Below are 26,056 nucleotides of genomic sequence, written 5' to 3'. Positions count from 1 at the left end.
GCTGCCTCTCCATTGTGTAAGTGTGGTGCTCCTGAGACCATGGAGCATTTAATATTTAACTGCTATCTCTATACAGACTTAAGAAATAATCTACAGCTTCTTACAGAAGTGTACAATGAAGATGACCTACCATGTTTTGTCAATGATAAAGAAAATTTCCTAGCTTTTTGTAATTTTGCAGATAAATTGTTTGCACGTAGAAAGAGACTAATTGGAGTCGATCTGTAAACAGTGATGCCAAGTAATCCAGAGTCTGTGTTCAAGGACAAGAACTTTTTTTTTTTTTTTTCCTTAAAATATGTTTTCTGTAAACAAGTCCTTAGTTCTCTTTTCTTAAGTAATTATGTTGATTCCACGATGGTAATGATGTTGTGTTTTGTAGATTATTTGCCATAAATATAAAATTGGATTTAGTAGAATTAACAGAGGTTGTCTGTTGGTTGTGTTAGCGATCTTGAGCAGTGTGGTTTCTGTCAAAATGTGACTTGTAAAGACTACCACGATATTAATAGCGATTTTGTGTACAGTGGAAAAACTGGCTGTGCATGTTGTAAATAAATGATATTGAATTGTAAAACGCTGACAGGGTGCTACTTATGTATGTCCATGGATAGCGCCTCGCTATTTGCCTTCTGAGTTTAACGGTGAAATCTGGTAGTGTCGGATCAGATAATCATAGCACCAGCCAGAACAAAAAAAAAAAAAAAAAAAAAAAGTTGAGGTAAAGTGGTTGAGTCCTGTAAAACGATTGAACAAGTGTGTCTGGTTGCTGTGGCCTAATACTTTTCAAATGGTGTTAATTAATGTAATGAAGTGTTATTCATAGTTTTGGTTGTCTGATTTAAGTCCCCCAGGAGTGGTGATCGTACTCACTTAGCTAATAGTAAACATTGTATATAGTTTTTTTTTATTTTTTTATTATTATTTATTTATATATATATATATATATATATATATATATATATATAATATATTTTTTTTTTTTTTTAACTCTATCCACTATTGTAAACTTCTCTCTTCTATTTCATGTGAGGTCTTCTATCTTCTATGCAACCCCCCATACCTCAATTGTTATCCCCACTTCCTTTCCCTTGGGGCTTCCAGGCTTGCCTGATAGCCCCAGTAAGAGTCTCAACTAGAAAGTGAAACTGGCGCGCCTCCTCGTGGCCAAGGTTGGGAGTCAGAGGGCAGGGGACCAGGTGTCCCCTGCCCCCTGGCTGCAAAGTCGCCAGTGCCGGCACTCAACACTCATCATAACAAGACACATACTTACACACCTACATACATACATACACTTGCCGGCCTTCACCTTTTCAGATGCTACAGCGGCATATAGGGGAAACCCTGGAGACCGCAAATGAAACAAACACACCGTGACACCTTGACCTATGCATATTACATGTTTTTTTTTATTCAATTGTATATTATGTGTATATATGTAAATAAACCTTGTTGTTTAGTAATTTGTGAGTTTGTTATTCCTGAACACTCAGCCTTTCCGAAGGGAATTATACACAATTGTGAAGTTCCCACGAATCTGGAATTCTCCTGTGAAGCTAAGTCAGATGTGTACGTGGGGGTGTAAGGAATAGAGGTCTATATAGTTATAAGGGAACAGAACAAATAAGAAATATTTAATAAAGCATAATTATTATTATACATATAAAAATTAAAATTTAAAGAAGAGTAAACATATGTATATAAATTAAGGACCTTCTAATTCCACCCCCCACAATACGATCTTCTGAAGCGTTGGAGGAAAGTAATAAGGTCACACGATCCTTAGCTACCTTTAAAACCACCAGCAGTTTTCTGCGATTTGGCTACAAGCGTTCTGGTCGGCATTCGTTTCCAGAAGAAACCAGTTTCATCTGCATTCCACACTTGATCAGGAGTGTATCCTCCATCTTCAATATCGGCGCCTCCGTAGCCAGGTGGGAAGGAGCAGCAGTGCGTAGCACACGCTTCTTGATTAGACCGGGGTTCGAGCCCGTCACCACCAAATACGGAGGATGCGGAAAGGTCATTCAGGGAATGACCACCGCATATCCCGGAGCAATATGGCCTTAGTTGCTAATGCTCCTAAAAACCAAATAACAACAACATCCATCTTCAATAATTTTTGCAAGTTCCCTCGGGAATATTTTAGCAGCCGATTCATCTGCAGATGCAGTTTCACCTTTAATTTTTATATTATGAAGAGCATTCCTTTTAAGAAACTCTGTCATCTAACCTGTACTTGCAGACAATTCATACTTTCTGTTTAACTGAGATGAAGTGCTTGGCTCCTTTTCTTTAATCTGTCTGTAAATTCTTAGTGCTGTTTGCTTGATGGCATTTCCATCTACTGTACTCATTTTTGTGACTGATCTTCTCTCCATATTACCAGAGCATTTTCCATTTTTTCCTTGACAGTATGTCTTGTATATGATGATGAAATAACCCTTACTTCCTAATTGCAGCTTCATTTTTCTGAATAGTTCTTACGGTAGCTTGATGTACACCAAAATGCTTTCCTACAGATGTAGCCCCTTGTCCAGTTGCAAGACGATCTAAAATTTGAATTTTAAGTTCCAAAGAAATCGCTTTCCTTTTCATTTTGGTAATAGGCGAATTATTCGACATTATATAAGGGCTACCGAAAAATTAATTAATAAAAAAAGGTATGAAAAATTTGTAAACTTACAATTTATTGACTCTCGGCAAAATTAATAAATTTATATGTGCACAAATTTCACTAAAGGTTCTTTCACTTTGAAATAGAGCTTACTACTAAATGTCTTCCGAAGATACAATGCACGAATACCATAGATGTGCACCAAATTCAATAAAAACGTTGATGATTCATAGATACCTAGACGTGCACATTGGTAAACAAAAGCACGCGTTTCAAAACGCACACACTAGATGTTATACAATCTATTGGTGCGTGTAAAAAAAAGAAATGATACTAATATGCCACAAATAAAAAAAATTTTTTTAGAATTTAGGCAAAAAAAATCATAGAAATCGTGTTAAATCAAAATGACTCGTGAACCAAAATCGTGTTAAATCAAAATGACTCGTGAATCAAAATCGTGTTAAATCAAAAAAAGAGAATGAAATATCTATTTTGAATTCGTGTTAAATCAAATTCGTGTAAAAAATGTTCGTGCAAAAACAGAATTAGGTGTATATCGATGTCGGAGCAAAATATGCCGACTGAAAGTTCTCAATCCAGATAAATATATTTTCCAAAAATGTGCTCTTCAAGACAAGCAAAATCACAAAAATACATCCAAAAAAATCCGAGAACTGGACGCAGCACTATGTACCACCTGCCTCCCCCCACCATAAATTCATCATGGTAGTGCTTCAACGTTTCCCTCGTTAGTTTTCCCGTCAAATCGACCTCCCCAAAGCAGCCCTACCCTCTAAGGCTATTTGTACGGTTGGCTGTTTCCCCTCACATGTTTAGTGGGGGTTAGCCAAAAATTTCAACAGGCTATACCTCGTTGTTAAATTCACCCACGAACTTGTGATTGGTGTCTTTCGCTATCTCCCTAAGTCTGTTACTCACCCAACAGCTATCATCCCGCTCGTCCAAATATTTCCGTTTATCCGGATCTGTCATAATGGAAAGCAACTATGAGAAGACAGTCATAGACTTCCTTACTGGAGACTTCAGGAATGTAAGAATAAAATCAATATGGAAAACACGTAGCACCGGAGTCATTATGGAAACTGAAACCATATTAAAGACGCCAACTTAATATTAAACAACACTAATGTCCCTACGCTTGGTCTCACTGCTGAGCCCAGGAAAATGGTCCCCTCTATGTGGTTTTTGATGTCATCAAAGAATTGACTCCCTCTACCATCTGCGAGATCTATAGAAGACATTTAAAGCAAGTGCTCCCCGACTGAGACATGTTAAAACTGATCACAATAAAATATCAAACCAAGAGTAAAAATGTAAGCTACCCAAACGGGGTCATCGAACTGGTAACTGGCATCTGAGGCGTGGCAAGCCATAATCAGACAGACAAATGTGTATATAAACTAGGGATCCCAAAGATTCAAAGAGCATGTAGCGGTTCCTAAGTGCTTCAGGTGTTGCGGCTTTGGGGAAACAACTCACACGTGCTTCCAGGCGGTAATTTTAAAGGGGCGCAAGCTCAAAAACTGCCCGAACAAAGACAAAGATCTGGCTTGAGCTAACTGCAATTGGCACAAACTTTCTCACCCCCACTCACTCTGACATAACGAATGCCCCGCATATCTGAAGGCAACGGGTGCCCATCAACAAAAAATCGAATATTTGGACACTGCCAAAAAAACATAATACTCCCTATATCAAATTCCTGTAACTAAATGCTCAGCGAGCTAAAGCTGATGCAATGCAGACAAGGTGGAGGAAGACAACTATGATATACTGCTCCTGCAGGAGCCATACCCTTTCGCCAATGCGTACGTGTATTCACGCTGAACTATAAGATCGTCCAAGTGGAAGTTGAAACACCCTAGACGGCCGTGGTCGGGCGCAATTGCAACTTGACCGTTACGAAGATATCTCATCTGTGTTCCACCTGTGCGCATATTATCTCCTCCCTGGGGGACGTTTATGCAATATCCATGTACTGTCGTCCAGGAAAAGACATTCTGCCAGGTGTCCAATACCGGTACTATGTTTAAACAGAACTGCCAGGATTCAGAATCCTTTTTGTGTGTATCTAAATTGCCGCTCACCCATGCGGCACAGCGAGACCATAGAAAGCAGATGCTCCAGAAATGGCTAGCGCATGGAGGAGTTTCTCACAAACAGCGGCATTGTGGTCTTAAACCGTCCTGCTTACATTTTCCTCGACTCTCTCTCGGTGGCCATCCTGGATGTCACCATGTCAAAGAGATCTTTCACCAACAACATAACTGACTGGACGGCCCAGGACTACTGGACCACCTCAGACCACCGACCCATCACTTTTGAAATGCAGTTGTTTCAACCAACAACGAAACGTTGCTCAGTTATGCAGTCGGCAAGGCCAACTGGGACAGCTTCAAACAAGCGATTACTAAAAATGCACAGTGTCTGCTGACTAATAATCTAGAAAACCAGAACCCAGATCTGCATCAGCAAGCTCTTTCTGAAGCAATGACCAATGCAACCAACCAAACAGTCCCAAAAAATGATTCCATGACCAGGTGCAGTCCCATGATGGTCCCGAGAGCTGAAAGTCCTCAGAAGACAAGCTAACCAGAAGAGGCATGCTTTTCAAAGAGCAAGGCGGTCCTAACCCCTCCCAGATATTGAGTATCATCAGCAATAGTACCGGGAAGCCAGGAATGCGTACACTGCAATGATCGGGAAGCGGAAAAAGCTGTCCTAGGAGCACCTGATTTCCACAGTTGGAAACACTGACGAGCGGGGTATCATATACAGGATTACAACCAACAAACTACTAACAAACTACTACGACATCTACAACCCTCCTAGGGAAATATGACCAAAAACTGGCAGGAGTTCCTCAACGCCACCTTCCAAACGCTAGATGGCAAAGACACGCTGGAAGGACAGCTGCTTACCAATGCCAACGATACCTATCAATCTGACAAGGCAGAGGAATCATTCACACTCCTAGAATTCCAAACTGCAGTCAACAAAATCGGAAACAGAAGAACACAGGGGATAGAAATGATAGAGCCAGAAATTGTCAAGAAAGTGGCAGAGTACACCTCCAAAGGATTGTCAGGTGGCAGAAGTGTTCAGCGTGTGGCACATATTGGGAAGCAGCCAGAGCCACTGCTCTGGGTGCTTCCCAACGAATTGGAAGGTGGCCAGTATTAAGCTCGTATTAAAAATCCCAACAAAGCCGCAACACTGACAGGGCTCCTGCCTTCCGATTGCAATCCTCTGTCCTGAGCGCAAAATTTATCTTGGATGTCCGCACAACGCTGTGCTTAGTCCACTTTAGTGGAATTACTTTCTCGACGAGTTTCTTCGATAGGACCTTGGAAACCTCCATTCACATGAACATGATCTCAATTTTATCCTCGCGGTGATGGAACTGATGCTTAGAGAACTGATGCTCCTTGCACCAAACCAATTCTGTTTCAAGCCAGAGAGATCCTAACATACTAGATCCGCCTTAGATATACCCTCAAGCCCTGGTCAACCTGCTGCAAGGAAATCACACACCCTGGAAGAACCAGGCTGTAAGAACAAAGTACAAACCAACCAATCATTACGTTATCGTCGCCACAAAAAACAGAACATCAGGCGAAGAGTGACAACGAAAACCGTACCAGACTCAATGAACGGAGCCTCCACATTTTAAGTGACAAATGGATGGGACATGAATGCCAAGTGCGACCACACACTTAGACCGTAACTAGGACAAACTGGAAGTTGGGACACCGTTCCGATGAGTGACATTTCTTAGACTGGATTGGACTCGTTGAACAGTTGCTCCTAATACGACTCGTCACATCTTTGCTGTTCAAGGCCATCTTGGCTCTCATAACCATGCTCCATTGCATGGTCCTTTCTTTCCTTTCCTCCTAGCTGGAAAGCTGATGATATCTTTGTCTCCTTCTCCCGCTCATCCCTCCTTCCCTCTGGTGGGTATGGGTCTGCCCCACTGATACCTTGGGGTCGCCTTCTCTATTAACCCCATATTTCTGTCTGTTTCCCCCCAGTCTTCAGGCTCCCTCCCGCTCTCTCTTAAAAATTTTTATGAGTAGCGTCCAAACCAACGCCTAGTAATCGCACCCCACACTCAAAAATTTAATTAACACAAAACCAACCCATAGTAGTCGTATCTCACACTCAAAAATTTAATTAACACAATTTTTAATTACCTTGGCTAATTTCCTAGTCATTGAAACTCAGGAAATTAGGTGGCAGGACCTGACAGAGTAAATTACTATAATACTCGTGTACCTGGTCTGCATCGACGGTACTGAGTGTGGACAACGTTGGGTCCCATTAGCGGCCCGGCTGCTGAATGACCAGAGGAAAAACGCTAGACAACACTATACATGTACAAAATCCAGGGGCGTAGCTAGCATGTAGGCAGGCAAGGCAATTGCCTCCGGGTCCCAACCCTTTAGTGGCCCAGCGTCTTTGGCTGTCTCCTCTTTTTACAATTTTCATTAAGTAGAGGCCCAAACATGTTCTTTGCCTCCGGGCCCGAGAAAGGGTAGGTACGCTACTGACAAAATCGACACACCCTTAACCCTCTGGCGTTGACAGCATTCTGTTTACACTTACAATGTACACTACGCGGAGATGGAGGAAATTTCTGGTGCCGTTTGACACTAAACGCACTCTCCGCTCAACACCACCTCCACGACAGGGTGACCCCATGAGTCGCTTCCCGCTATCATCCTTCTTTCAAAGTCGGTTTACTCACGATGTTTATCCATACTGACATCGAATTACCGTCTACTTGAATACAGTGATGTAGTGTACCTATATAACTGGAAAGCGGTGGGTTTGTCCACTAGTGAGAGGAGTGACAACGTCGATTTGCCCAGGAATCAGGTATCCTGTGAGTTCTGTCCTTTCAGTGTAGTAACTAAGTAATTTAATAACTCAAATAGTTTGAGTTATTAAATTATAAAATTGGGAAAGGACTTTTGTAATCTCCTTGTATATGAGACAGTTCATCTGATGCATTCATTCCCTCATCACATTCCACAGATATTTGAAGTTAGGCATTGATCAACTCATCTCCTCTCCTCTCCTACCCTGCCAATTTTGATCATCTCCATGGATTGAGATGGAGGTAAAATTGGCGTTCAAAGCTTCAACGTACTAGAAAGGATATTGATTGCATGCTTCATTAACATTAGAGGCAGAGAGAAACAAATCTGTTACAATAGTCATGACATGACCTTAATGCTATCGTATATTTTTAAAAATTAATGCTAATGTTTAAGTCTTTATTGTACATGATTTAAAACTTACCCACCTGAGATAGAGAAGGCAAACAATGATATGAAGAACCACATTCACCAAATGATATCCCCAGGGATTGAGCTCATGCAAAAGATAGTTAAGGCGAAATGTCAGAACGCATAACGGCCGATATGACTTATGGCTGTGTTCCTGTGGGAAAAGAAATTAAGACGCCTAAAAATATTAGTCAGAATGTGTAGCATTAGGAACATTCACTTTTTACCGAAAAAATATTTTTTTTTTGATAACCTTAAGATAAGACAGTATAATCTTAAAGTACACTCAGCTACGAAGTTAGTTTCGCAGTCCAAAATGTAATTTCGTAGTATAGGCATTTCATAAAATACCTAGTCACATTTTAACTGGTAATTGATACAAGTAATATTTTATAAATTCGATTTATAGCATGTCATATATATTACTGTTAAATACTGCATAAGCTGTGATCAGAAATTTCAAGGACTGAGTTGAAATTGTATTCAGATATTATTTTAAAAAAGATTTCGTATCGTAGTGAGTTTTGACTTGTAATGCGTTAAGTGACTAATATAAACATAGCAACGCAGGAATTAATTTAATTCATGCGTTAATTGCTTATCAATTTGGTATTAATTAATTTAATTTACCCATTTAATTGCTACCCATTTGGTATTAATTCATATCAAATGGAGCTAATGATATTAAGCATACATAAAGTGACCAGACGTCCCAAATTATGCGGAATAGTCTCAAATTCCAGTCGCTTGCCCCACATTACAAACTGTCCCGTAAAATGTCCCGGACTGGACATGTAGCCTCCATACTTAATGGAAAACATAATGCAAATTATTTGCATTATGTTTGCAGGGAACCAATGGTACAACGGAAAGAATTTTTTCGATAGTAAATAAGCTGTGGACGTCAACAAAAACACAACTGACCGTAGAAACGCCAAAAAAAAAACCACAAGTTAAGTGCAATTTTGCTAAATTTCGTAAAGAATTTTAGGAAGAAATAGGAATAAGGAAGAATTATTAAGAAAAATTCACCCAGAGGAAAAATATATTTAATAATTATATTTTTTAATTTCTCTTGTTTTTATTGTTAAAAGAAGTATGTATTTTTATTATTTCACAGAAAAAACATAACCTTTTTTCACTAAAAAAAAATGAAAATTGATTAAAAACATAACCCCTCTAATAAGTGATTTTTCCTTCTAATTACAATTATTTTTCTCAGTTCACATCCTTCACACAACCTTCTGTAATTACGTAGCGTTACACAAGGGGTACCGTATATGTAATTATTATTATTAGCCATAAGATGGAAGAAAGCTTGAGGCTTATGCTCCACCAGGCAAAAAAAAAAAAAAAAAAAAAATTGCTGAATTATTCTGAGAGAGAGAGAGAACAAGAGTCAGAAGTAAAAGGGAATCACCAAGAAAGAGAAGAATGATGATATCCATCTCAGGACTCTGGGTGTGTTAAGCCCATACTTTCAGCCTTTCTTTGAAAAATAAAAAAAATAATAAATAAATACATATTGTAAGGAATCACTATTGTATACAATTTACGCTATGTATATAAAGTGCTTAGCATCATAATACACAGCCATTTCTGAATAAACAGAAAATTTTTAAGGTGGCATCGTTTTAGGTTATATCTCATATTGTGAATGCCTTCACAACGAGTTGCCATGATATTGCACTACTTCGAATAAGTAATGCTTCACCTAAGGAGAAGACTAGTGTTACTTATTCTCAGATAGGTACCACCACCCAGACAGCACTGTTTCAGGGCTATTTATGTATGTAATGTGAATATCTACTCGAATATCCACTTGTCCCTATTAGACTTAGAAAAGCAAAAAGGTGGAGGGAAAGTAATAGTAGGAGTGGAAGAGGAAAAGAAACGGTGTAGAAGAATGAAAGGGACAGTAACTCCTTCTACTCACACCACTCAAAAACTCATAAACTCCTCGAATAGGCAACGCTTCCCCAGTGGAGAAGGCTATTGTTACCTATTCTTGGAAACTCCGGACATCATCAAGCTCCCCCTAGCGGCACCGTTTCATTGCTATTTGGCCCTTCTTCAGTGAGTGGGTAGGTACCCAAGTGATGCAATGATGGCAAAAACAGTTATGAAGTATAACTCCACAATATGAGAGATGCCTGATGGTGTATGATGTATTTAGACTAAGGCGCATTTAGGGCTAGAGCCTCAAGCTGCATGATGTATTTAGACTAAGGCGCATTTAGGGCTAGAGCCTCAAGCTGCGAACAAATTTAGACTATGTATATAAAGTGCTTAGCATCATAATACACAGCCATTTCTGAATAAACAGAAAATTTTTAAGGTGGCATCGTTTTAGGTTATATCTCATATTGTGAATGCCTTCACAACGAGTTGCCATGATATTGCACTACTTCGAATAAGTAACGCTTCACCTAAGGAGAAGACTAGTGTTACTTATTCTCAGATAGGTACCACCACCCAGACAGCACTGTTTCAGGGCTATTTATGTATGTATGTGAATATCTACTCGAATATCCACTTGTCCCTATTAGACTTAGAAAAGCAAAAAGGTAGAGGGAAAGTTATAGTAGGAGTGGAAGAGGAAAAGAAACGGTGTAGAAGAATGAAAGGGACAGTAACTCCTTCAACTCACACCACTCAAAAACTCATAAACTCCTCGAATAGGCAACGCGTCCCCAGTGAAGAAGGCTGTTGTTACCTATTCTTGGAAACTCCAGACATCATCAAGCTCCCCCTAGCGGCACCGTTTCAGGGCTATTTGGCTCTTCTTCGGTGGGTGGGTAGGTAGGTACCCAAGCACTGTTTCAGGGCTATTTGGCCCTTCGTCAGTGAGTGGGTAGGTGCCCAAGTGATGCAATGATGGCAAAAACAGTTATGAAGTATAACTCCACAATATGAGAGATGCCTGATGGTGTATGATGTATTTAGACTAAGGCGCATTTAGGGCTAGAGCCTCAAGCTGCGAACAAATTTAGACTATGTATATAAAGTGCTTAGCATCATAATACACAGCCATTCCTGAATAAACAGAAAATTTTTAAGGTGGCATCGTTTTAGGTTATATCTCATATTGTGAATGCCTTTACAACGAGTTGCCATGGTATTGCACTACTTCGAATAAGTAACGCTTCACCTAAGGAGAAGACTAGTGTTACTTATTCTCAGATAGGTACCACCACCCAGACAGCACTGTTTCAGGGCTATTTGGCCCTTCGTCAGTGAGTGGGTATAACAGAGTGAAGTATAACAGTTATGAAAAAAAACAGTTATGAAGTATATGAAGTATTCTGTTTATTCAGAAATGGCTGTGTATTATGATGCTAAGCACTTTATATACATAGTCTAAATTTGTTCGCAGCTTGAGGCTCTAGCCCAAATGCGCCTTAGTCTAAATACAATTTACGTTAATAAAAAATCTTATTATTATTATTATTAACTTTGTACTCACTGATTAAATCTTATATTCCGCGAGCACAATTACACACACACGTACACAACGTTTGTCACATTGCGGGGCTTCTGATTCGGTGATTATTGTGAATGCGTTTTGTTTGTTATTGTTTTGTGTTGTCGAAAAGGGAGGTGCCTAGCGGAGGTAGGGTGTTATCCCTCATTCCACTGTTTTAAAATCAGAAGACGAGTTCCCAATTTTAATTACATATTTACATCATACATACAACAGAGATATATACATAAGGGATACACATATAAAAGCGATCTACAAGGTGTTTCAAAAGTGATGGTCAATAATTTAAAGGTGAACTGTACAGACTACAATATGCGAAAAAAAAAAATAAATAAAATAAATAATCATGGGTCCTTAAGTGAATGGTTTTCGAGATATTGCACATTTCTATTTTGGATCTACCACTGAGAAGGTGAACTGTACAGAGTTTGGATCCACCGCTGCAGTAGCACACGCTCTTTGAGTATACCGGGGTTCAAGCCCCTAACTGCTGAATACGGTCGATCTGCCAACCTGCACTGGACCAGCCTGGCAGATTATGGTCCACTTCCCTCAGCATGAATTGTTGAGGAGCCTTCCATCCTGCAGTGGGTTGATAATGGCTGCACTTTTCTTTACTTTTTTTTACTGACTTGTTTAGACGTAGCAGGCATACTAGTACCTGTCAAAGGATAGTCAACATGGAAAGAGGTCACAGCAACGAAGAGTATGCGAACATGCACTTCATGTATGATAAAGCCAACGGCAGTGCACTCTAGGCTGCACGTTTGTACCAAGAAGCATTTCCCAGCCGAAGGCAGCTCAAAGGCGCACATTCACCAGGGTAATTCAACGCCTTAAAGAACATGGGTACTTCGCACATGGGGTACGAACAGGTAGGCCCAGAAGCATCCCACATGATGTTGAGGATAGGGTGTTAGAAAGAACATTCTGTAACATGTAACATCTGTAAAATCCTGTGGTGTTGAAACCAAAAATTAAAAATGTATTATCTTAGGTTTAATAAAACCACCCTTAGCAAAAGTCTCAGCTTTTTGCTAAACTAGTGCTCCCATAGTCAGAGGTGGATCTTAACCAAAAATGTGCATTATCTCGAAAACGGTTCATTTGCGGCCCGATGTTCACTGGGACTTCTTTTCTTATTTTAGTTTGTATATTTTAAACTTTAAATTATTGACCATCATTTTTGATGGTCAATAATTTAAAGTCAATATAACGATATCACTGTCTCTAGATGGATGGGAGCAACAAACTATTCAAATTATTATATTAGGGCCACCCGTAATTTGTTAAATAATACCCGTGTATGTATTATGTCTATAAATTGCGTGTGTTTTCTGGTCGATTTGCCTGTTTTGCTGGACTTAAAAAACCCCAGTTTCTGGAGAAATAAACCTTGCAATCTATGCCTGAGATCAACTAATTCAGCCACAGAGTTAAAAAGCCCATTAAAGTACCTCTCATCATCGACCGGGCCTTTTCCACCCGTTGTGGAGAGGACGGTTACGATAACACTGTGTGCTCACACGGGCGTAACAGAAATAAAAATCATATTACGGTTACCCGTAAATGATTACATCTACCCATATATATTTATTTTGTCTGTAAATTGCGTGGTTTTCTGGTCGATTTGCCTGTTTTTCTGGACGAAAATTACCTCAGTTTCTGGGGGAAAAAAACCATGCTATCTACGCCTAAGACTGACTAACTCAGTCATGCAGTGAAAAATGCCATTAAAAGTTCATCTAGTCATCGACGGAACTGGAAACCGAGTGGGGGAGGAAGGTAACGATATCACTGTGCTACTCCCCGCACAGACGGGGAGTAACAGACAAGTGTGCATAGTGTTAGAGCTTGGCGCCACTTGTGGTGTCCCACATCTGCGCCATATGTACGCTGTGAAGAAGTAGAGCACTGATGTAAATGTCAGAAAAGTGTTGTTCTTAAATGCTTAGTAATCTGTTGAGTTTTTTTTTTTTTTTTTTTGTCTCCTGGCATATGGCCGCAGGGTCCCTGGTGGGACCCCACGTTGCCCGAACACACACCATTTGGAGGTAGCCAGGCCGTCCATTATTCTCTGGCAGGTCTCGGTCAGGGTCGCCTGAGCTTCATGAACAGAGACAAATTAAAAACAAATTGTGTGACCGACATTTGGCGGTGGAGTGGTATAGACCACTAGAACCTACCCAACCATGTGCCTGGGTTAGCAAGTAATCTTACCCTGGATGTTCCAGGGTTAGCAAATTGATGTTGGTAAAATGGTGTAGTAGCGATTTTATTTCCGATTTGGGTAATTCCCTCAGAGGTTTGTATCTCTAGCTTGAGTTGGTTGTAGAGTCATGCGCCTAGCAAAGAGGTTCTGTGCGTACTCCATTAGTAATTTGTAGGATTGTTTGTCAGAAATTAATAGGTTCTCTTGTCCTTGAGATCCGTTGGAGTCCGGTGCATGGTATTCCTTGAATATCGTTATAAATTGGGCCATTATAAAGAAGATTGTCCTAATCTTTAATTTCTCCACATATACATTAGGGGTTATTGATGATTCCCAAGGTATTCAACTTATGATTTATAGAGCCGTGTCCAGTTATAATAAACACTGAATTATGACCATCTACCTAATACTTCGTAGGTCTTCCCTTTGCCTTCAGTACAGCAGCTATCCGACTTCGCATTGATTCAACAAGATATTGGAACCGTTCAGGAGGTATGGCCAACCAAGCTGTGTGTAATGCGGCTAGCAATGCATGTATGGAGGTGATTGGTGTATCCAGACGCCTAGTATCCCTTTCCATAGCGTCCCACAAGTGCTCTATGGGATTGATATCGTAGGAGTGCGGAGGCCAATCGATATGTAAAGTGTAAAATGTAAAGTGTAAAGTGTATTTAGTGTCTAACGGCACCAGGGATTTCTCCCATCTCCGCGTTGCTTTCATTGTAGGTGTACCAGTTCACTGGGAAGGCCAGAGATTTAAAAGTGTGTGGATTTTGTATATGTGTAGTGTTGTGTATCGTTGTTCATCTGGCCGTTTAGCCGCTGGACCCCTACTGAGGCCCAACGTTGTCCACACTTGGCCTCGTGGAGGCAGACCAGGTACACAGAATGAAATTTTACTCTGGCAGGCCCTGCCACCTAGTTTCCTGAGATTTCAGTGGCTAGGGCCAAAAAAAAAAAAAAAAAAAAACTCGGTAGGGGTGAGCGCTGGAATTAGAAAAGCCAATTGAGGTGTATGCGATTTAATTTGGACGAAGTTAAGTTTTTGCAGTTTGTGTGGGGTTATACGCTGGCGTATTAGGCAGAGTAGGGGGGAAGACTGAAGGCTGGGGGAAAAGACAGAAGTATGGGGACGATAGAGAAGACGACCCCAGGATTTTCAGTGAGGCAGGCCCAAGCCCCACCAGGAGAAGAATCAGGGTTGGCAGAGGTGGGAGGAGACAAGACTGTCTCCTCCTCCCCACCAGGGGAAAGGGAGTAAAGGTACCAGGCAAGGGAGCCCGGTACTGATCGCCATCAGGCATTGACAGTTGTGAGCACGTGCGGGTCCAAGCGATCTGAACCGGAACTTCTTTGGTATTCTTTTTCAATGTGGGAGTCAGATCCCAGTCGCAGGGTCATACATGAATCAAGTCCTGTGTCAGGTTGTCTCTGGTTCAGACGTAGGTCTTCCTGGTTGTCAGTTCTCTCGTGAACAAGGCTAAATGATGGTCATGTTCGTGGGTTATTTGGTACAGTTTTCTTGTGTATTCCAGTTTTCTCTAGTCCTGGTTTTGGGATTCATCATCAGCTTCTGGGTGCTGTGCATGGTGGTTTGCTATAACGGCTCGCCTTCTAGCAAAGAGTTTCTGTGCAAAAATGGTAAGGGCTTTGTATTCTTGTTCCGAGTCGAGAAGATGCTGTTCCATGTTCTCCGGGAAGTAGGTGATAGCAGTGGTGAGCCTGCATCGCAGGTCCTCATACTGGTCGCAGTCATACATGAGATGTTGCCATGTCTCCTCGTGGCCACAGAGGCAACGGGGATCCTCAGTGATTCGGAAGCTAGATAGTTTTGCATTAAATAGCCCGTGCCCTGTGAGCAGAAAGGTGACGTGGAGCCCCGGTTGAAACCAACACGGTGGTTTTGGAAAGACTCTGTTAACGCTAGGGAGGAACTTCTTAGTGATTTCACCTTTAGTGGAATTCTGTCCACCGATCCTGCCATTCCTGTCGGATGTGGTCGAGAAGTCTGGTTTTTTCAAGTTTCCTGTTGTTGGCGAGATCCAACGTGAAGTTCAGGATAGTGCATGGTATTTCTTTTGCCATATTATATGTCAGGGCGCATCTGATGATTTCCAAGTCCAGCGGGAGGACTCCGGCCAGAATCTGGAGTGCGTGCGTGCTGACTGTGGAGACAGCTCGTGTGATTGTCAGAATTATTGACCGCAGGATGCTGTCCAAGGTTCTTCTATTTACCACTGTGGTTACCTTTTTGTACCAAACTGGTGAAGCATATGTGATGACCGGGATGAAGGTAGATTTTTAGTAGAGGGACAGCGTCCGCTTGTTTAGCCCCCAGTCCCTCCTGGTCACTCTTGCAACCAATGCAGAATATTTCCGTATCTTTTGTTTAATGTACTTTAGATGGGGCTGAAAAGACAGATTTTTGTCAATGATGATTCCGAGATATTTGATTTCTGTAGCAAGTTTAATTGTGGTGCCTTGGATTTTCACTTGCGGTGGTCTGGCAAGGTCGAGTCTGCCCTTCAGGAGTACCGAGCAGGTCTTACTTAGAGAAATCCGCAGGCAATGGATTGTAGCCCAGTTTTGCAAAATTCCTATCGCGTGGTTGGCTTTTTCTTCGATCTGCGCTCGTGAGTTAGCAGCAACAGTTATTATCAAATCATCGGCGAAAGCCTGGGTGCCGACTATCGCCAATATCAAGGGCCAGGAATTCATCTAAAATCATATTCCATAACAGGGGTTCTAGGACAGAGCCCTGCGGGCACCCCCCGTGGATTTGTCTAGTTAGCTTCCTATACAGTGCATGTACTTCGATCGTTCTCTGTGTTAGGTAACTCCTGATTGTGTTATACAGGTTTAGGGGCACTCCAGCCCGACTACGTCTCGCGATGACGCTCGTCCACCAGATGGCGTCAAACGCCCCCGCGAAGTCAATACTGATAACTAGAAAATATTTGATCGTACAGGCTTCTACTTTATCCAGCAGTGTCTTGAGAGCTTCGATCGTGGATAGGCCAGGTTTGAATCCAAATTGCATTGTGTTTGTTAGGTTTGGCCCTTCGTAATAGTGGAGTTGCCTCTTGTGCAGCATTCTCTCGAATAGTTTGCTTACAACTGGGAGTAGGGCGATCGGACGGTAAGACTGGTTTTTCTGGCTGCTTTGATGGATTTTTCAATTTAAGTTTGATGTTGGCAATTTTCCAGTAATTAGGAAAGGTTCCTTCTTTGAGGCAGGTGTTATATAGCGTGAGTAACAGATCCGGGGTGTATTCCACCGTTTTCTTCACAATTTCCGGTTCAATTAGGTCTGAGCCAGGGCATTTTTTACTTCTGATTTGCATGGCGGCCGCATGCAGCTCATCCACAGTGAAGGGTGTTTCTTGTTGGTCAGTGAAGTATGAGTCATTTTCTTGACAGATCCGCACTTGTTCTGGGAGGGTAGCAGTTACCTGTTCCAGGAAGATGGTGTTTAGGATATTGGTCACCGAGTCATCCCACGTAGTGGTCAGGGTACCCAGCAGGGTCATTGTTGCTTCTGCGACTTCTCCTCTGGAGTGTCTGTTAGTGGCTACTTTATAAACAACTCCCCAGGGGTTAGCGTTCCCTGCTGTGGAAACAAGATTTTCCCAGGTTTTGCGCTTGGTGTCCTTTATTAATTTTGTGTATCGATTCCTTGCGTCTTTATACCTATCCCTCATGGCCGCGACCTCAGCGACCGGCCAAGATCGCCGGGCCCGTTGGAAGTCCTTTCGTCGTCTCATTACTTCATTTCTCAGGTTTTCAATGTTGGGGGTCCACCAGGGCATGGCGCCTGGCTTTGGGATTTTCCTTTTCATTGCCTGTTTGCTAGCTTTTATGATGATTTCAGTTACTTTTCTTTGCAGGTCATTTGCCTCTCTGGGTCGGCTCTCAGTCTGGTAGTGCTCCCTAACCTCAGCAGTGAGTTTTTCCTTGAAAGTTTCCCAATTTGCCTTATTAACTGCGAAGCGGTTTAGTGATGTTTTTGTCATCGGGGTTCTACTGAGTTGGTTCTGTATCTGGTATGTAATCACTCTGTGGTCGGAAGTGGTCCAGGAGTCTTGGACCGTCCAGTGTTTAATATATCGGGCGACGTTCGCAGTTGCGAGTGATACATCTATTGTGGCCTCCCACAGAGTGTTACAGAAAGTTGGCAGCTGGTGTGGCAAGTTGAGGATCTCAAATGTAGTGTTTGCCAGGTGATCTTCCAGGATCTGGCCATTTCTCGTGGCTCTCCTGTCTGGCGTCATGCTGTGCCAGGCCGGGGAGCGGCAGTTTACATCTGATTATGATGATCCTCTGATTAGGCAATGTATCCAAGAGGGTCTGAAGATATCTAGTTGCGAGGGTTATTTCCTTCCCTGGCCTGCAGTACAGGGACACCACAAAGAAAGCGCCCAATGGGGAGATAATATGGGCACAAAGCAGCCCAGGCAGTGCATAGTTGAGATATTCGCGTTACTGTAATGGCTGGGTTTCGGATAATGATGGCTGCCCAGGGGGTATCTTCGTCAGTTTGGACGATCTTGTAATTGGCTGGATAACCTCGTACTTTTTTAACATGCGTGTACGGTTCCTGAAGGATCAGTATGTCTGTGTTTTCCTCGTCGGCTTTCTTTCGAAGTTGCTCGACCACTGCTCGAGCTCGTTGTGCATTGACTTGCATGATTTTTAGCAGAGCTGTATTGTAGTGCTTAGGCCTAGTCCCCATAATTTATTCTTTGTTGGTAAAGACTCTTTGTTTTGAGATAGGTAGGGCATTTGGGGTCTCTGATTGAGTGGTTATGCTCCAGTCTGAGTGCTTTGCAGTTTACGCAGGTCGGTAGTTTAGCCCTGTTCGGACAGTTGTTATAGTCATGCCCTTTTTCTGAGCAGTGGCCACAGGTAGCAGCAACCTGGGTGCATGTATGGGAGGTGTGTCCATACCGACAGCATCTATAGCATTTGGGCACGGCCACGCGCTCCTGGAAGCGATGACTTCCACATTCTATGTAGATCCTGGATTGATATTTCAGTGTTTGCCAGGCGGCCGGCGCAATCTCTACAACCCAGTTTTTGTTAGTCCCGGTCTTCGATTTCGTTGAGTACTTCGGCTGTACCACAGCCTGAGGTTCCTGATCTGGCAGTGCTCCTGACAGGTTCCTGGTGTATATTTCCTGTATTAGGATTTGTGGGGTGACTCCTTTGTCTACATTAAAGATAATAATTGATGGTCCTTTCCGCTTTGGTGGCTCTGCAGTCAGACCCATGGTAGTTATCTTGGTGTTGGTCAGGATATTCTCCATGTCTTTCTCTGTCTCCGTTTCTATGACAATACCTACATTTCTTGTCTTTCTTATTGCCTTAATCTTGGTAGTTTTGAAGTCATCTTTGAGGTTCGACATAACTTTGTTTTTCAGCTCTTCACTGGTCAGGTTTCGTTGGTCTCTGTAGGTCTTATCACTACCACATTTGGGGTTTTTATCAGTGGGGGTTTCCTTGGTTGGGCACTCATGACTGTAGTGTTTGCAGTGTTTGAGTTCTCAGCGCTTGTGCGTATGTGGGAGCACGCTGTAGCATTTGGTTTGTCCCACATTCTAGGTATGCCTAAAGTTTTGTCGAAGCTTTTTCCCTTGCCTTGTCAGTCTGGACGAACATGGTCTCCAGATTTGTCCAGAGGGACACTATCTGCCCCCTGACCCCAGTTGTGACCCTGTTCGATTGGTCTTTGAAGATATCTTCCAGGGCAGTTCTAAGTGTCAGGGTTCTTTCCAGGACAGTGCCCTCAGGGAGAGTAGGATCCAGAGGGTTGTCCTGTTGCTTTGGGTCCTCGCTTTGGTGGGGTTGCATGCTGTTTCCATCCTGCGCATCCCTGTGCTCAGTTTGGCTCCTAGTCTCTATATTGAACTTCGGCACCGTTTTTTTGTTCTTTTTCTGAATAATTGGTGTGTCTTCTACGTTATTCGTATCATTATCCTGCTCGGGCTGCCTTCGCTCATTAGGCTCGACCGTGTTTTCGGTTTGTTTTCCATCTCATTGTCAATATAGATGGTAGTTTAGTTGACGCCGATCACAAAAATTATAGTTATTTCGGTGCGGGAGCACGGAAGAAAAGTTGTAGCTCGCCCATGCAATGACTATTGGTAGGGAGGGAGGGAGGGAGGGGGAGAACTTGAAGGCACATTTACTTATTTACTTCACTACGTTGTTTACAAGGTCATAGAGTGAGGGAGCACAATTCTACGCTATAGTAGCACACAGGGGGGGCCACTAATCCCCAGTCTATAAGTGTGATTCAGGCGTGGTGACAGTATGTTGTCACGTGGTCACTCTCTCCAATTCTAAGACAATGGCGCTTTTAACGGCAGACCCATTGTCGTTAGCGTTGGATAAATAACGCAAACAGAATCTCACTTCTTCCCAAAGAAAGTTAAAACAAAACTCACCGAAGTGTTCCAGTTCCTTAATGGCTTTGATTCAACACAAATCCAGAGTTTGGCGCTAACTTTAAACTAGTAAACCAGGTCACAATTTACGGAGCTGTCACACACACGTTGTCGATCAAGTACTTCATATGGACCGCATCCCGACAATCGATATGCTGGAAGTCAGAACTGTTCCTCAAACCATTCCTGCACATCAAGTGCCCGATGACTCGGCGCATTGTCATCTTGGAAAACACCATCGCCATTCGGTTAAAAGTGTAACATAGCGGGGTGTACATAGTCAGCAAGCAGTTGACGATAGCGGACACCAGTGATACATTGTTCCATATGCACCAGGGGTCCAAGTTCTTGCCAGTGAAACATGCCCCACACTATACAACCGCCTCCACCGGCCTGCACTTTTAATACCATGCATGGTAGATGAAGAGCCTCATGTTTTTCACACGAAATGCGTACACGACCATCCACGGTGTGGAGTAAATAACGTGATTCATCCGACCAGCCCACTTTCTTCCAGTCTTCTAACGTCCAACTGCATGATCTATGCACAAGGCGAGTTTTTTTACGCCGATGAACCTTGATTAGGAGAGGTTGTTTGCTGGTATAGCCAATATGTGCGACGCATGGTCGTGCCAGATATTGTTCCGGGTTGTTCCATGTTGTTTTGGGTAGTCAACTCTTCAACAGTTCTGCGCCTGTTCGTCTGTACGAGTCGTTGGATCCGGCGCTAACCTCTAACGTCAATCGTTCGCTGACCTTTACAGTTTTGCCGTCAGGTCGTTGTTGGAACATTTTGACGCCAGTCCTGGTACACTTCAACACCCCACCAGTTCAGCCGTTTGGGAATTCGAGGCACCAGCTCGTCGAGCTCCCACAATGTGTCCTTTATCAAAATCCGATAAATCCTTCCTTTTACCCATCACGCTCGGTACTTTACTTCCTACTGAACCACTGACACCTTCTATGCTACGTAGGTCGACTAACTGCGCACTCTCGTACCTCACGTGATCAACGGGTCGCATTCAGTTTTCATCGGGGTGGTAACAATTCAGTGATCACTTATTGTATGTACAGTTGAGGCCTGGAGAGAACCAAGGCGCCGAATTGGGGTAAACAAGTTCGACGTCTGGAATGAATTTCTTAGTTATTAGGCCCTTGTCCGTCTCTTCCCATCTTCTCTGCCAGGTCTGTAGTAGCATGACAACTAGTTTCTTCTTTTCTTGTTTACAGTCACCGTGGGTGTCGACGGTATGTGGGCATGTGTTTTTGTAAATGGTGGCTCCTAGAACGTCGGTTCAACTCCGCCTCGTATCTCTGTGAAGAACAGTATCACTACCAATGGGCAAGTTATATGTGACGTAGGTTTGTGTGTATTATGTGTGTGTTCTGTTGGCTATCCAGAAGCATCAGTCACCTGGACAGATGAATCTGGGTACTCGTCCACTCCACGAAAGTTGGGCCAGTCAATAATTGTTCTCATAATGTGTCAATTCGAAAAGACTCTGAACAATCTGATGTTGCCAAAAGGTGGGCCAGATTCCTCCAGGGACCCACACCACAGGAAGAAAAAATAAATAAAATTAAAAAAAAAAAAAAGTTCCCGTGGTGGAATTATAATAAAAAAATAAATATATAAAATAAAAATTTTAGAAAAAAAAATAAAAATAATAAAAAAGGGAAGAGGAAGAAGAAAGAAAAAAAAATATATATAATAATAGATAAACAAAAGACAGAAGAAGAGGGAAAAACTTTCTCGTAGTGCATTTATATGTATAAAAAAGAAAGAAACAAAGAAAGACAGGTTTAGTGGGAGTTAGTTTGTTGATGGTTTGCAATCAGTGACTTCCGCCGGGCAAAGACACAAAGACTGCGGCGAAAGCTTGAAAGGCAGCGAGGTTATTTGAGGTGCTGATAAGTTTATGGACCTGTTCTGGGGAGAAATCGGGGCTCTTGCTCTTGAGGCGGTCTCTGTATTCTTGATACTGGACAAATTCAAATATTACAAAGACAGACAGAGCGTGGTAATCAATGTGTGCTGCTCTTCTTGGTCTAATGTTATTAGTGGAGTCCCACAGGGTTCGGTGTTAGGTCCACTGTTGTTTTGTATATTTATCAATGATATTGATGAAGGTATATCAGGCTTAATGTCGAAGTTTGCAGATGATACAAAGGTTGGCAGGGTTGTTAATGACAGTAATGGCAGTGTGCTACTGCAACAGGATCTAGATAATTTGGGCAGATGGACTAAGAAGGGGCAACTGAAGTTTAACCTTGACAAATGCAAAGTACTACATACAAAGTAACCCCAGAGAAACGTACCAACTGTGTGGTACTACACTTAAGGTGGTAGAAAATGAAAAAGACCTGGGAGTAATTGTGCAGTCAGATATGAAGTTTTCTGAGCAATGCAGACAGGCTGTCAGGGCAGGTCATGGGGTTTTGTCAATGATATATAGGAATTTTGCTAGCAGGGAAAAGGAGGTGATTATCCCTCTGTATAAGGCAATGGTCAGACCACGCCTTGAGTACTGCGTACAGGTCTGGAGGCCTCATTTTAGGAAGGATGTAGATTTACTTGAGCGTGCACAGAGAAGGGCAACAAGATTGGTGAGGGGAATGAAGGGATCCTCTTACCACGAGAAGCTTAAGTTCTGCAAATTGCAGTGGCTGGAGACTAGGCACCTGCGCGGTGATCTGATTGAGGTGTATAAGGCCTTGAATGGGTTGAGCACGCTGAATTCTGATGGGATCCGTCCACTTGTTCAGATTACGAACCTAAGGGGGCATAAATTCATATTAAGAAAAGACAGATGTAGATTAGATGTGTGGAAATTTGCCTTTAGCCAGCGGGTGGTTAATTGCTGGAACAAACTCCATCTGTCGTTGTGGAAGTTGATAGGTTGAATAAATTTAAGGAGGAACTGGACAGGCATTTGGAGGAAATGGTGTGATTTTTTTTTTTTTTTTGGCTGATGCTGCATAAGCTGATACACTTGCATTCTTGCATAAAATACCACTGCTACTACTACTACTACTACTACTACTACTATTACGTGGTGCCAATTTTCACTCTGTCGACAGTAGCATGAGTTAGTTTATAAGCCCAAACTGATGAAGTTTTTCATTAAGTGATCCATGCCCAGTCATATGGAACGAGGATTCAAGACTGAGGGAGAACCAGATCCTATTCTTTTTGGGCATCACAAAGGTCACATCTGGTAGAAAATTTATGGTCACCACCCCCACAGCTGAGGGGTCCCATATGGTCTGCCACACGTTTATAAGCTCATTTAAGCATCGAGCTTTCTCTCTTTTAACATCTTTATTTAAGGAGAGTTCTATGTCAAGGACAAAGGCAGGGATGCTTTTACTGAGGCGGTAGCAAAGACCTCTATAGATATAAGTTTAATGGAAGCTGTGGAGACTATACAGCAGACCCGATGGGTTGCACAAAAGTGTTCCTCTTTGAATTGAATTGAGTTTCTCTCTCATTTTGACCACAGGATCCCGATGAGACCAAGCCCCGACTGCAAAGGAGACAATTGGGAGAAAAACGACCTTGTAGTAGAGCGCAGGGTACGCCTTGATAGTCTCCACTCTCTCCTGGATATTCTTGCAATGGAAGCTGTGAACTTCATGGTTTTTGTACTGAGATGCTGGAGATGTGGGAGGAATTATAGCCGGTGGTCGATTACCAATCGAAGGACTTTGGTCTGCTCAAAAAAAGGTATCTGGATTCTGTTGATTTTGACCTGAGGGGGCCTTCGCAGGTCAAGCCTGATTTTAAAAACCATAATTTTGGTTTTGGTAGGATTTATCTGAAGTTTCTTAAGCACTGTCCAGGGGATGAGGTTATTGAGCACCCGCTGTGCTGTTGATTCTAGTGCTGCTATGGAGTGTCAAGCGACGACGATAGTAAGATCGTCAGCGAATGCGATTATTTTGGTTTTTCCAAAGGTGTTGTTAAGCCAGCTTTGCAATAATATATTCCAAACCAGGGGCCCCAAAATCGAGCCCTGGAGGAAACCCCAGTCGATTCGCCTTTGGCCTTGGAGATGCTTTGATTTTACTAGTAGAGATCGTTCACAAAAATAGCTCCTGGTTATGTGGACATTCAGCTGCTCGAAGGCGTTCCAAGGCACTTCCCACCAAACGTTGTCAAAGGCCCCCTCGAAGTCGATGAAAAGGGATAGTTCATACTTTGATTGTGATGTTTCCAGGTGCAGGATCAGGTCAGTGCAGGTCACCTTAACATGACCTGCTCTGGGTAATGCCAAATTGAGTTGGAGAGATCAAATTATTAGAAAGAAACAGATTGGTGATACGGAGGGCTATAAGTCGCTCCAAAATTTTCCCCAGGTTTGCCAACAGGGCAATAGGCCTGTAGGATCTAGGCTCAATTGTTGGTTTGTTAGGCTTGGCGCTACCTTCCAATGTTGATGGAACCTCGTTGGCGTAGGCATTTGCCATATAGTAAGAGCAGATGTTCAGGCTTTCGCTTGTAGTATCTAATTACAAAGGCATACTCAATCAGATCCAATCCAGGGAATTTTTTGACCTTTACTTCTTTTAAGGACAGCATCCAGTTCTTGACTTGTAAATGGTTCAGCTTGTGTTGAGGTTGCATACGCGGCATTCTCTTTACGAATGATTTTGTGTTCAGGGAGATCATCTAGGGAATTGTCATCGGGGAAAAGCTTATTTATTATTGCGTTTACTGATTCAGTCCAGTTGGTAATTTTTATTTGATCCATCTGTATCGTTCCAAAGAGGTTTGATGTAAAGGTGATGTATCCCGTGAAATTTTGATGTTTGATGATGAAGGTTTGATGTATTCCGTGAAATTTTATAAAGTAGGGTAAATAAATTTTATTGAGTTACCCTTTCAAGCACCAAGTTTTCCTTTTCCTGGTGGCGGTTGCCTTGGTCTATATATCTTTTTCTTATTTATATACTCTCTATGGAGCTGGGCTAAATCTGGGGCAGGCCAGTTTCGGTGGTTCTGGTAGTTTTTACGTGCTTGGTGAACTTCCTTTTTGGGCTTTAAGAGATCAGCAGACCACCATGCAGAAGTTCGGTGGCAAAGAACTTTCTTTCTTGCTGATCTATAGGAAGCTTTAATGATTGATCTTTGGATGATAGCACAATATTTTTCTAAGGTTGTGGCATCGTATTGGGAGGGGTCCTGGGTAGGAAAATCGTGTTTGATGGGCTCGTCAAATGTTTCTCGATCGACAGTCCTCAGGGAAAACCTCGCTAACTCTGGTACTCGGAAATCAGGCACTGCTAGCGGCCCTTTGTGTGTAATTTGAAAGTGAATAACTCGATGGTCGCTGAGAGTCCAGTCTGCTATTGTAGTCCAATTCAGAATGTGTGTCCGGAGGTCATTGGTGGTTATGGTAAAATCGATATTCGATTGTCTGATGGTGCTGCAGTAGGTAGAAAGCTGTTTTTTTTTTATGAAAACTCAAAAAAAAAAAAAAGAAAAAAAAAGAGATATTAGAACCTATAGTACTAAGTACCATAATTGGGTTGGAGGTGGAGAAGATGAAAGAAGATATTTGTTGACATTAGATTTGAACTTCTGTATACTGAAATTTTCAATAAATACGTATGAAGGAAGGTAGTTCCACAAAACGGCAGTGGAATGAATAAACGCGGAAGATGAAAACTTGGTTCTGTGAGTTTGAAGTTGGACAGTAAATGGATGTTGTTTGGTGGCGGCACGTGTTCCGACTCTTTTGAAAGAGTGAGCGGGAATTATAGAACCCAATTCAGAAGAACAGTGCCCATGGAAGTATCTGTAGAAGAGGCATGCAGTAGAAACAGTACGTCTATGAGGCAGCGAGTGGAGAGACTCTGATAGAGATGAGTCATTAATTAACCTAATTGCCCTCGTCTGGATGGAATCTAGAAGCCTGAGAGAGGTTTTGGGAGCACCGCCCCAGATGTGGGAACAATGTTCCATTGTAGGGCTGA

General features: G+C 42.4%; 1 protein-coding gene across 1 annotated transcript in view; it reads right to left on the bottom strand.

The window, feature by feature from the left end:
• Positions 1-26,056, bottom strand: part of LOC150084481 (protein O-mannosyl-transferase Tmtc3-like) — a 775,447-nt gene that overhangs the window by 626,913 nt on the left and 122,478 nt on the right. The window contains exon 3 of the mRNA XM_090376259.1: positions 7,953-8,089. Coding sequence (XP_090232385.1) covers positions 7,953-8,089 — 137 coding nt within the window. The remainder of the gene's footprint in view (positions 1-7,952; positions 8,090-26,056) is intronic.

Source organism: Mastigoproctus giganteus, chromosome 6 (genome assembly GCF_048544385.1).
Source record: "Mastigoproctus giganteus isolate SK-2022 chromosome 6, ASM4854438v1, whole genome shotgun sequence".
Classification (NCBI taxonomy): domain Eukaryota; kingdom Metazoa; phylum Arthropoda; class Arachnida; order Uropygi; family Thelyphonidae; genus Mastigoproctus; species Mastigoproctus giganteus.
Note: the sequence above shows the minus strand (reverse complement) of the source record. Positions and strands in the feature narration are given on the sequence as shown.